Below are 12241 nucleotides of genomic sequence, written 5' to 3'. Positions count from 1 at the left end.
CGCTGGGGACGTGCAGGCCTGGGGCACGCTGGGGACGTGCAGGCGTGGGGCACACTGGAGATGTGCAGGCCTGGGTCACGCTGGAAATGTGCAGGCCTGGGGCACGCTGGAGATGTGCAGGCCTGGGGCACGCTGGGGACGTGCAGGCGTGGGGCACGCTGGGGACGTGCAGGCATGGGGCACATGCAGCGGTGGGAGGGTATTTATCGTGTTATTTCCAGGCCAGGGGACAATAGCTGAAGAGATCTGAAAGCTGGTGTGATGCTGTGAATGAATAAACCTGTGTCTGTGACCTCCTGCCTCTTGCTGCCGTGGCGTCCGGGGGAGCTGGGGGAGGGAAGGGGGAACCATTATGGATCAACAGGCATCTCTGCTTCGGCCTCCTAGCCAGAACTGGACCTGCTGCTTGGGAGGAGGCTGCCCTGCTGTTAGGGCACTGGTCTGGGAGCCCGGACTCCTGGGTTCTATTCCTGGCTTGGCCACAGAGCTCACGCCCCAGCGGTGGGCTCCATGATAAGGCCGTGGGTGGGTAGACATCAATTTGGTGTGGGGGCTTGTTGGGCAGGTCCCTTTGCCCACCCTCTGGGCCTCTGTTTCCCTCGGTCCCACTTGGGGAGGATGCTACACAAGCCCTTTGCCTGCAGGAGGGATTCTCCTGAGCTGTGCCAGGGGAGGACCCAGGGTTCCCTTCCTCCCTCACATCCCTGTGACCCCATGGGACCAGCACCATGCTGGGGCACCCCCAGGGCAGGGAAGGAGACTCGAACCAGCCAGTATGTGAGGTCCCTTGCCTGGCGCCCATGAGGAGCTGCTGCCTTAAGGAGCCATGGAGGCCACTGCCCCGGTTGGGGGGGGGGGATGGGCCCCTGCTCTCCTCTGCCCTCTCCTGCATGCACAGGCCTGGAAGAGCTCTGCACAGCTCCCAGAATCCCAGCTCTGCAAGGGGCGTGAGGCACCCCTGTGCGGTGGCTGTCCTGCCTTCCCCAGGGCTGGGTGCAGGCTAGTGCTAAGTGCCCCCAACACATGGCCTGGCTACTGGGGCTCATTAAAGATCCCCTGGGGCTTAGCCCTGGGGTGGGTGAGCTCAGCCCATGTCCTGCCCCTGTTCCTGTGTGGCTCATTTCACTTGGCCTCACTAGAGTCCACTGAATGCAGGATGCTTCTGAGCTTCCTGTTCTAACATGCTGTGTCATTTTGCTGCTGCATCCCACCCCAGAGGTGGCTGCATTTCCACAGGGGGTGAGTGATCCCAGTGTATGGGCTGGCAAGCCCTTTGCGATAGATGGTGCGGTGTTAGTTACACATGGTATCAATGGCGACTCTGTGGTTCTGTGCCCGATTATCTCCCAGCTCTGTCCCCCTGTAGGAAAAGGGGTGTCACAGGCCCAGCTTGCGGGAGTGGGGGGAATGACACAACAGAGAGGATCAGGATTCAGCCCCGGATAAATAGATGGAGATCCCTGTCACAGAGTCCCCGGGCGATGCTCTGGAACTGCTCCCCCTGAAGCCAGGCAGGACGCTGGGGAAGTCGCCTCTCGGGGAGCAGCCTGTCTGCAGGACACACAGCTCACCCGGCTTCCACCTTCCTGGGTCTGACCTCGGAGCATTCAGCATCCTCTGCCCCTCCGTGCGCTTCCCACAGCGAGTCCGCCCAGGTGGGGTCCTGGGGAAGCCAGAGGGTCCTGCCCCCAACTCCGCAGTCAGACGTGACTCTCAGCCAGCCAGTAAAACAGAAGGTTTATTAGACGACAGGAACATGGTCTAAAACAGAGCTTGTAGGTACAGAGAACAGGACCCCTCAGCCGGGTCCATTTTGGGGGACAGTGAGCCAGACAACCCCGTCTGCCCTTCACTCCATGTCCCAGCCAGCCCCACACTGAAACTCTCTCCAGCCCCTCCTCCCCTGGGCTTTGTCCCTTTCCCGGGCCAGGAGGTCACCGGATTCCTTTGGTCTCCAACCCTTTAACTCTCACCTTGCAGGGGGGAAGGGCCCAGGCCATCAGTGGCCAGGAGACAGAGTGTCGCCATTTATGTACCCTGGCCCTTTGCTCTGCAACAATTACACCCCCTTATCCCACCACCTAGAGGCTTAAGAAATGCCTAGGGGAAACTGAGGCACCCCTACAGTATTCAGAGGAAACATTAAGAACAGTCCCACTTTGTCACAGTCCCATGACACCTGGACCCTGGGCAGAGCGGGGTCCCAGTTCAGAGCACTCTCCAATGCCCTGGTAGGGAAGGCGGGGCTCTGCCCGGTCGTAGGGAGGCTGGGCTCAGCTGCTGGGGCTTTGGCACATGTGTAAATGCAGCCAGGTGCAGGGTGTGAAACCTCCCAGCCCAGGAGGCAGCAGCCTGTGGGGGCTTGTGGGTGGGAATTGGGGAAAGTGATCACAGCTGTTCCCTGGGGAGTCCCCGCCCCCGTCAGGCAGTGGGGCAAGGGGCCTAAGGGGCTGGGTGGGTCCTAGCCCAGGGCTCTCGGCAGAGTTGTGTGGCCGCATTTCCCACCCCAATGCCCAGGGCCAGGACCTGTTGCTCTCTCCTGAGAGCGGAGACTCTCCCCATGGCTCCAGGCGTGAGGGGCATTGCGGGAGTGGTGGTGAGCACTGTGCTCAGGAATGGGGCGCTGGGGATGTGGGGCAGAGTGGGGCCTGTGTCCACGGGGGTTGGGATCCCTGCCTGCGCTGGCTCCTGACCCTGGCTCCCAGCATGGGGCCCGCCGTGGGGCGGCTCCGCTCCTGGCACGTGTGTGGGGCCTGTCCTGGGCAGCTGGGAGAGCCTATTACAGGGATGTTGCTAATTGGGATTGACAGGGAGATGCTAATAGACCAGAGGAGGCTCCATCTCCTCCCCCTCCCCAGGCTCTGGGGCAGGGGCTGGGCAGCTAATGAGCCTCACTTAGCTGTGAACTGACTTGCTAATAATATTAATTCCTTCTGCCAGAGAGACACGGCCTTTGAGATGCAAAACGCCCCTGTGGTGCCCAGGCCTACCTCGGCATGGGCCACGCTGCCCCCCCCAGGCCTGTGCTCCTCTGGGCACCATCGGTTCCCCTTGGCCCCGGGTTAAATGGCCAGTAGCCCCGGGGTGCCAGCCTGCACCTCTCTCTGTGGCTGCAGCAGCCTGAGTCTTTGGGCACCTTCCATATGGGAACGGCCCTTCGCCACGGGACACTGGCCTGCAAGGGGCTGTGCAATGCACAGGGCCGCGGGCCATGGAGGTGGGGGTGGAATCTCATGGCAAGGCTGGGAGGTGGGGGCTCCAGGGGACTCAGCACCCCCAACAGATGGAGGGGCTGAGCCTCTGAGAGCCCCAGAACTGCGCTCTGGAGCCAGCATGACGCTCGGTTTGTCTCAGTGGATCCTGGCTCTGCCCTGCTTGGTTCCCTGCTCTGCCACCTCAGGTCACCTGCGGAGACAAACAGCAGCCCCCTGTCTGGGCCCGTCTGGGCAAATCACGGGGCAGGGGCCACATGCTGCTCCGCTGAATGCGAGCGTGTGCGATCCCTGCACCCTGACGTGTCCAGGCAGTGCCATGATGCACGCGCAGAGCACATCCCCGGCCCGTGTGAGGTGAGCGTGTGACAGCACCATGCTCCCTGTGAGGTCGCACAGTCCATGGGGACTCAGCACCTCACTGTGTCCTGCGGAGACTCCTGCTGGCAGCTGGGCTGGGGGGTGGGGACCCACCGTGGGGTAGCTGGATTGTCCTTCCCCAGGCCTGTCCCGTGGTGCAGCCAGGCCAAGCGCATCAGCCACAGCAGCGGCTCAGACCTGGGTCCTGGTTGATTGAATCCAGTGTGATGAAGTGGGATTGTTCTTAATGTTTCCCCTGAATAGTGTGGGGGTGCCTCAGTTTCCCCTCTGCAGTTCTTAAGTATCTAGGGGGTGGGGTAAGGGTGTATGATCGTTGCAGAGCCCTAGAGGGCAGGTGTGAGCAGGGGTCTGGACACAGAGAATGGCCGACTCCCTGTTTCCTGGCAACTGATGGCCTGGGCCCTTCCCCCCTGCAAGGTGAGAGCTAAAGAGCTGGAGAACAAAGGAATCCGGTGACCTCCTGGCTGGGGAAAGGGACAAAGCCCAGGGGAGGAGGGGCTGGAGGGAGTTTCTGTTTTGGGGCTGGCTGGAGACATGGAGTGAAGTGCAGACGGGGTTGTCTGACTCCCTGCCCCCCCAAAATGAAGCCAGCTGAGGGGTCCTGTTCTCTGCACCTACAAGCTCTGTTTTAGACCATGTTCCTGTCGTCTAATAAACCTTCTGTTTCCCCGGCTGGCTGAGAGTCCCGTCTGACTGCGGAGTTGGGGGGCAGGACCCTCTGGCTTCCCCAGGAGCCGCAACTGGGCGGACTCGCTGTGGGAAGCACACGGAGGGGCAGAGGATGCTGAATGCGCTGAGGTCAGACCCAGGAAGGTGGAAGCCGGGTGAGCTGTGTGTCCTGCAGACAGGCTGCTCCCAGAGAGGAGACTTCCCCAGAGTCCTGCCTGGCTTCGTAGGGAGCCCTTCCAGAGCATCGCTCGGGGACGCCGTGACACCCGGGTCCAGACATCCGGCAGGCTGTCTGTGCTGGTGTCTGCCAGCTTTCCCTGGGGCTGGACATGTGCCCCGGCCGGCCACGGGGTGTCACTGGAGAGCTGTGTCTGAGGAGCGAGGCCCGGAGGCTGCGGGGCAGGTGCTTTGCCCGGGCCAGGCCTGCAGCACGGGGGCAGGCTGCTGCCAAGGTAGCACTGGGTGGCCCCCTGCCCAGCACCGCTGCCTCCTATCAGGCAGGGACGTCCAGGCTCAGGGGCGCCCCTTGCACCAGAGGGGAGTTGGAGGGCGCCGGCGGGCACCGAGCTGATCTGTGAGTCTGGCAGCGATGGGGTGGATGTCCAGGCCCCCACCCTGCCAGCCTCTGGATGCCAAAGCGTTGCTTTTGTGGGTCTAGCCCTGCACCACAGAGAGCTTAACAGACCAGCAACCACATCGGTTCAGTGGCTCCTGCTGAGAACGGCCAGGATGTGCTGTGGCCGCAGAGGCCATGCCAGGTTGCCAGCGGCTCCTGGGCTGCTCCACCCCAATGCCAGGTTCCACCAGCACCAGAGACAACCCTGGTGCTGCCGGCTGAGGAGACAGCCCAGCCAGAGGGGAATCCCGGGCACGGGGGGGACAGGCCTACAGCTCACCCCACAGCCCTAAGGACCTGGTGCACCCCAGCCAGAGTCCCCAGCTGTCCTGTCCACTTGGTCCCCGTGGGCAGGGTCTGTACCTGGCACCTGGGCCAAGCGTATCCAACATCCCCAGATGTGGATCCAGCCCCTCATCTGCCCAGGGCTTTGGATGGAGGAGCTGCAGAGAGAGGCAAGCTGGGGTAGGGCTATTGTGCTTTGTGATGGGGCGCCAGACACCCCTCCACAGCGGAGACAGGCTGCTTGGCAGGGCTGTGTGCCCCATGCCTGCCCCACTGTCCAGCAAGGGAGGCTGTCCGGACAGACCACCGCACTCATGGCAGCTCTTTGTGGGAGCACATGTGTGTGTGAGAGTGTGGATGTGAGTGTGTGACTGGGCCTGTGATGCCGTGTTAGTGCACGTCTGACTGGGAGTGCATGAGTGCATGTGAATGAGTGTGTGTGTGTGGGTGTGACTGCATGGGACTCAGGGGTAGTGCATATCTGTGTGTGAGTGTGTGTAAGTGCATGAGTGCACGTGAGTGTGTGACTGTGCCAGTGATGCCATGTTAGTACACGTCTAACTGGGAGTGCGTGATGCACGTGTGAGTGTGAGGGTGTGACTACATGTGACTCAGGGTTAGTGTGTGTGTGAGTGCATGTGACCGTGCGTGTGGGTGCCACATGGGGGATGGGCGAGCAAAGCCTTTTAAACACAAGTTTATTCCATCAAGAAGCAACCTGAGCCGTCAAGGGCATCTCATCGATCAGCTGCGTCAGCGTCCAGCGAGTCACGTGACGGGGCAGGTGGCAGTGACAGCAGCAGCAGCTTCTCCCCCTCCCAGCCCTGGGACTGGTGCGACTGGAGTCCGAGTGGGGGCTGGCTGTGGGGGGGGGGGCACCAGCTGGCTCGCTGCCGCGGGGATGCAGTGCAACCGTTAATGCCGAGGGAGGCTCCGGACACTGAGCGGGAACCAGCAGCACCAGCTCTGACCCACGCAGAGCAGTGGGAGTTTGTGGCCGGAGGTGAGGAGGGGGGTGGGTGGCTTGGGGCCCTGCTCCTTGTCCTCTGCTGTCCCAGCTGGGAGGGATGCATGGGGCAGGGGAGGCTGGGCAGGCATCCCCTTGCCCAGGGGCCGGATGCGCCTGGGGGATGCGGATTGGTGCAGGCTGGGTGCGGGGGCTGCCCAGCCCCAAAACCGCCTCAGCAGGTGTCTGGGTGGGACCGGCAGAGGGAGCATCTCCCACTGGTAGCAACAGCGCGGATCCTGTCAGGACGTCCACTCCCCGGGCATGATGGAGGGATGTCCCCTCCCCGGGTATTGCTGTGGGCACGGCATGCACCTGTGTCCCAGAGAGTGTGGCATGCGGCACAGACGCTGACCTGGCATTAGAAAAGGTTCTGAAAAGGGCAACTAAAATGATTAGGGGTTTGGAACGGGTCCCATATGAGGAGAGATTAAAGAGGCTAGGACTTTTCAGCTTGGAAAAGAGGAGACTAAGAGGGGATGTGACAGAGGTCTATCAAATCATGAGTGGTGTGGAGAAAGTGAATAAGGAAAAGTTATTTACTTGTTCCCATAAGATAAGAACTAGGGGCCACCCAATGAAATTAATGGGTAGCAGGTTTAAAACAAACAGAAGGACGTTCTTCATTCAGCACAGAGTCAACCTGTGGAACTCCTTGCCTGAGGAGGTTGTGAAGGCGAGGACTATAACAGGGTTTAAAAGAGAACTGGATACATCCATGGAGGTTAAGTCCACTAATGGCTATTAGCCAGGATGAGTGAGGAATGGTGTCCTAGCCTCTGTCTGTCAGAGGGTGGAGGTGGATGGCAGGAGAGAGATCACTAGGTCCTTACCTGTCTGTTCACTGCCTCTGGGGCCCCTGGCGCTGGCCACTGTCGGCAGACAGGACACGGGGCTGGATGGACCTTGGGTCTGACCCAGTCTGGCCATTCTGGTGTTCTTATAGCTCACAGACACCTGGGACCACTCCGTGCCCGTTGCCAGCCTGGGGGTGGGGGAGGACGGGGAGCTCCCTGTGGGGGGAGGGGGCACCTGCCTTGCTCAGCAGAGGCTGATTGCTGGTGACTCCACTACCCCCACAGCCCCTCCGGGGCCAGCCTGGGCCCACTACTGAGAGCGGCCCTGGAGCAGAGACCGAATGGGGCGTTCCCTCTTTAAGGGAGCTGCTGGGGCCAGGGATGCTGTGGGAGCAGCTCTCTGGCCAAGGCAGGCCGGGGAGGGTGAGGTGGGCTGTGTTCTGGAGGGTGGGACAGCTCCCGGCCCTCCCCTCGCTGGTGCCAGCTCCACCCTCCCCACGCCAATAGTTAGCTGGAGCCCATCACTGCGGCGTCTGGGCTGCACAGAACGGCAGGACCAGGGAAGTCGGTGATAGGGGGAAGGGAGGAGAAGCTGTTCCTGGCCTTCCTCGGGGCCTGGTGGATCTTCAGGGAGAGCTCCACAGCCAGGGGCCTTGCCTGGCAGTGTGTCCCCCCGGCTGAGCTCCCAGCCCCCTCCAGGTTCCACTCCCCAGCCGGGGCTCTCTGGAGGCTGCCAGGAAGTGCCCCCGACTGGCGCTGAGTGCCAGCCACTCATAGATCATTCAGGAGGCCGCTCCAAGAGAAGCAGAGACACAAATAGCTGGCGGGGGCAGCACGGAGCCGGGCCAGGCCCACTGCCAGGCTGGGGCTGTTGGCTCCTGCCCTTGGCTGGGAGGCTGGTGTCCTATGGGGGAGCTGTCCAAGTGTGGGGTGTGGTGGGAGCCCTGGGCCTGCAGCTCCCCCCGTGCTGAGCTCAGCTGCCCCCTGGCCCAGGCCGACTGCTCCGGTACGAGCGGGACCCCTTCATCCAGCTGCGCCAGGCTTCCCCGCCCTGCCGTGCCCAGGCCCTGCCAGGCTGTCTTGGCCCGGGGCTCAGCCTCATAAGGAGGTGCCCTGTGCAGTGCCAAGGATGCTGCCTGGAACCTGTGCCCATGGGCTGGGGGCTCTGTGTGGTGGGGAGTTGCCTTGGGGGTCACATTCCCCGGGAGTGGGTGCTGACGCTGTCTGTCTGTCTCTCCCAGCAGGGGGAAGCAGGCTGTGCCCCCCGTGTCCCTGTGATGAATGCCAGCCAGGGAGTGGGCCTGGGGCCCTCCAGCAGCCCCCCGCCCGCCGAGGGCAGCTGCGGGGGGGGCCCCTGGCCCAACAGGAGCGAGGGGGCTCTGCAGCTGCCCACCTTCTCCCCTGCCGCCAAGGCCCGCGTCATCCTCACCTTCGGGCTCCTCGCCCTCTCGGCCGCCGGCAACCTGGCGGTGCTGTGGGTGGGCGCGGGCGGGCGGCGCGGGAAGCTCTCGCACGTCCGCCTGCTCCTGCTGCACCTGGCGGCGGCCGACCTGCTGCTCACCTGCGTGGTGATGCCGCTGGACGCCGTCTGGAACCTCACGGTGCAGTGGCGGGCGGGGGACCTGGCCTGCCGCCTCCTCATGTACCTCAAGCTGCTGGCCATGCACGCCTCGGCCTTCGTCACCGTGGTGATCAGCCTGGACCGCCAGGCCGCCATCCTGCGCCCGCTGGCCGCCGCCCAGGCCCGCAGGAGGAACCGCCGCATGCTGTATGCGGCCTGGCTGCTGAGTGCTGGGCTCTCCGTGCCGCAGGTACCGCCGGGCCTCCCCGCCCGCCGGGCCTCCCCGCCCGCCGGGCCTCCCACGCCCCGGGCGCCCGCCGGGCCTCCCCGCCCGCCGGGCGCCCGCCGGGCCTCCCCGCCCGCTGGACCTCCCCACCTGCCGGGCCTCCCACGCCCCGGGCGCCCGCCGGGCCTCCCACACCCCAGGTACCCGTGGTCCCCACCCCATGGGTACCCGCCGGTCCTCCCACCCTGGATACCCGCCGGTCCTCACCCTGCGGATACCCCCTGCCCCTTCCCACCCCACAGATACTCACCGGTCCCCACCCCAGAGATACCCACTACCCCCTCACACTGTGGGTACACGCTGGTCCCCCACACCCACAGATAGCTGTTGCCCCCTTGCACTCTGGGTACCTGCCCCCTGCCCCTTCCCACCCCATAGATACTCACCAGTCCCCACCCCACTGATACCCACTGCCCCCTCACACCTCAGGTACACACCCCCTGTCCCTTCCTATCCCAAGTACCTGCCGGTCCCCACCCGCACATACCTGCTGCCCCCTCCCACCCCAGGTACCCCATCCTCTTCTCCCACCGCAGATACCGCCCCGTTCTCCCCTCCCCCAGGTATCCATCCCATAGCCCCTGCTGTCCTAGCCCTGGGCTCCCACCCCAATTCTGCCGAAGCCCCTCGTTACCCTCCTGCGGTCCCCTGAGCGGAGCAGAGTGTGCTGGGCCAGTTGGCAAAGGGTGGGGATCTTGTGCTGTTAGCCGTGCACACAACGGGGGCCGCTGAGCCCTCCCAAACCCATCTCATATGGGAGGGGCTCCTCACACTGCGCTGCTCCTCTCCCAGCTGGCTGAAGGGGGCCCCCGGGGGCCTGCCAGGGCTGTGAGTCGGGCAGCAGCAGTGTGAGCTGGGGGGTGGAGGGTGTGGGGGGAAGGGGTGGTGTGCGGGGAGCTCTCTGGGTGCTCCCTCAAATGGCAAAGCCCAGCTAGTGCGGCACCCCCCTGCGTGGTATTCCCAGCAGCCGTCTCTCCGGAGCTGGGCTCAGATGGGCACGGCGGACGCCCCCATCTCCCTGCGGCTCAGCTCATGCCACAGGGCATGGGGGTGCTGGAACAGCCTCTTGTCCCCTGATGTCCAGGTCCCCAGCAGGCTAGCTTGCCCCACAAACGTCTGTGGTTCCAAGCCCTGGCCCTCACCCGGGTGTTGGAGGGGTTGGGAGGGGCTGGCAAAGCCCTCTCCCTGTCTGGCTCTTGGCCCTGCTGGGTCGGGCGCGAGCCCACGCCAGGGTCGACTCTCCTCTGTCTTGCTTCCAGCTGTTCCTGTTCCACACAGTCACCATCCGCTCCCCGCAGAACTTCACCCAGTGCACCACGCAGGGCAGCTTCCCCCAGCGCTGGCACGAGACGGCCTACAACATGCTGGGCTTTGCCTGCCTCTTCCTCCTGCCGCTGCTCATCATGGTCTGCTGCTACGCCCGCATCCTGCTGGAGATCTCCCGGCGCATGGGCACCAGCCTCTGTGAGTGGGCTGGGGCTGGGAGGTGGGGCTGGGACACACGGGGCTGGGGTGGGGCTGTGGGGGCTGGGGAGAACCTGGTGGTGGGCCTGGGTACAGATGGGGCTGGGGAGACGCTGGTGGGGTTGGGGTGGGCCTTGAGGCGGCTCTGGCTCATGCTGAGGGTTGGACCGGTCCCGAGTTCCAGACTCAGGCCCAAGGTCCCTGCCCCGGAGCTCGTCCGTGGGGCCAGGTTACCCAGAGAGCTGGCTGCCCCGTGTGGAGTGCTGCAGCCAGCCTGGCCCTGGGGCTCACATCTGGGCCCTCTCCCTTCGGAGGGCCGCTCCTCTCCGGAGACGCCACCGACTAGCAGCGAAGCCCATGGACCTGGCACGCTGAGCGGCGGGGGGCAGCCTGGGCCCTGGGGTGCGCCAGCTCCCCCATGGCTAACGTGGCGTGGGGGTGGCTGCCCCCCGCCCTGACAGCCCTGCTCCCTGTCGCGCTAGTCTCCTCCAAGGAGGTGCCCCTGCGCCGCTCCACCAACAACATCCCGCGGGCACGGCTGCGCGTGCTGAAACTGAGCGTGGTCATCGTCAGCTCCTTCGTCGTCTGCTGGACGCCCTACTACCTGCTGGGCCTCTGGTACTGGTTCTGCCCCCGTGCCATGGCGGAGACGGTCTCGCAGTCCCTCACCCACCTCCTCTTCATCTTCGGCCTCCTCAACCCCTGCCTGGACCCCCTCACCTACGGCCTCTTCACCATCCCCTTCCGCAGGGGGCCGGGGCACTGCTGCCGGTGGGGGCACAGAGCGGGGCCCGAGCCCTGCTCCCCGGCAACTGGATCCTCCCGCTGCTCCGCCACCTCCTTGCATGCCAAGCGGGGCGCCATGGCCACCCCGGCACACGAGACGCCCGGGGCCCAGAGCCACCTGGGCAACGGGACCAGCAGCGTCGACAGCAGCTGCCCGTGAGGCCAGGGCCTGGATGGGCCGGGTTAGTGGGCCCTGCCCTTGTGCCCAGCTCAGCCTGGCGCCATGAGGGGTCGGTGCACTGCAGGAGAGGACGGACCCCTTGGGCTGATACTCAGAGGGGCAGGGCAAGCCAGGCATCTCCTTCTGCCCTTGGGCTTCCCACGCTCCCAACACCCCACCGGACATCATGAGTGGTGGAGCCCAAATCCACGCGGCTGGGGGAGGAGCGTAGGGGGCACTGGGAGGGCGGGGCAGGCAGTGACAGCAGCCGGGCCCTCTCCAGGGTCTCTCGCTCCCTAGGATGGGGGATAGGGAGCGAGGCTGGACACAATCAGCAGTGTGGGCCAGGAGCCCTGCAGGGCACGGCAGGCTAGGAGGAAGTCATGTGGGAAGTCTCCCTTCTGAGGTTATTTGGGGCTGACGGTGCTGGCTCCGCTGGGCCCCTGGAGTGGGTGGGCTGCCCTGCTCCCTGGCCTGGTTGTGCCCTGCTTCCCGGCTGGGCCAGTCTCTCTGCTCTGGCCCCGGGGGTGCTGGCTGCACAGCGGTCCGGTTGGTGGCACAGCGGGGCTCCTGGAAGCAGTGGTATGTCCCCCCTCCAGCTCTTACGTATAGGGGCAGCCAGGGGGCTCTGCACTGTCTCTGCCCCAAGTGCTGGCCCCCAAGGGAACATGCACTCCCAGCCCCTCCCACACCCCAACCCCCTGCCTCAGCCTGGAGCCCCCTCCCATACTCTGAACCTCTCGGCTTCACCCCCCAGCCCAGAGCCCCCTCCTGCATCCCAAACCCCTCAGCGCTGGCCCCACCCCAGAGCCCACCCCCCCCAGCCAGAGTCCTCCCCCTCTCCCTCCCCCCAGCCCCCTGAGCCAGCCCTGTGAAAATGAGCAAGTGAGTGAGAATGGGGAGAGTGAGTGACAGAGGGAGGAGGGGATGGAGTGAGTGGGGGCGGGGCCTCAGAGAAGGGGTGGGGCCTTGGAGAAGGGGCGGGGCAAGGGCGTAGAAAGTTGGCAAACCTATCCCC

At 64.6% G+C, this 12241-nt stretch overlaps 1 protein-coding gene across 1 annotated transcript; it reads left to right on the top strand.

Annotated features, from left to right (window-relative positions):
• The first annotated feature begins 6068 nt into the window (after window positions 1-6068).
• LOC141994601 (gonadotropin-releasing hormone II receptor-like) lies at window positions 6069-11325 on the top strand. The gene is made up of 4 exons (XM_074964840.1): window positions 6069-6166; window positions 8208-8777; window positions 10073-10277; window positions 10760-11325. Exons 2-4 carry the CDS (start codon window positions 8244-8246, stop codon window positions 11221-11223), a joined length of 1203 nt encoding a protein of 400 aa, XP_074820941.1. The 5' UTR covers window positions 6069-6166; window positions 8208-8243; the 3' UTR covers window positions 11224-11325.
• The last annotated feature ends 916 nt before the right edge of the window (window positions 11326-12241 follow it).

Source organism: Natator depressus, chromosome 10, assembly GCF_965152275.1.
Source record: "Natator depressus isolate rNatDep1 chromosome 10, rNatDep2.hap1, whole genome shotgun sequence".
Lineage (NCBI taxonomy): Eukaryota > Metazoa > Chordata > Testudines > Cheloniidae > Natator > Natator depressus.
Note: the sequence above shows the minus strand (reverse complement) of the source record. Positions and strands in the feature narration are given on the sequence as shown.

What these genes read in the sequence shown, in the direction of transcription:
- LOC141994601 (XM_074964840.1), top strand. Translation starts at nt 8,244, where the DNA reads ATGAATGCCAGCCAGGGAGTGGGCCTGGGGCCCTCCAGCAGCCCCCCG. An exon ending in CTGGGCTCTCCGTGCCGCAG is followed by an intron (nt 8,778 to 10,072) that starts GTACCGCCGGGC and finishes TCTTGCTTCCAG; the next exon opens with CTGTTCCTGTTCCACACAGT. An exon ending in GCGCATGGGCACCAGCCTCT is followed by an intron (nt 10,278 to 10,759) that starts GTGAGTGGGCTG and finishes CTGTCGCGCTAG; the next exon opens with TCTCCTCCAAGGAGGTGCCC.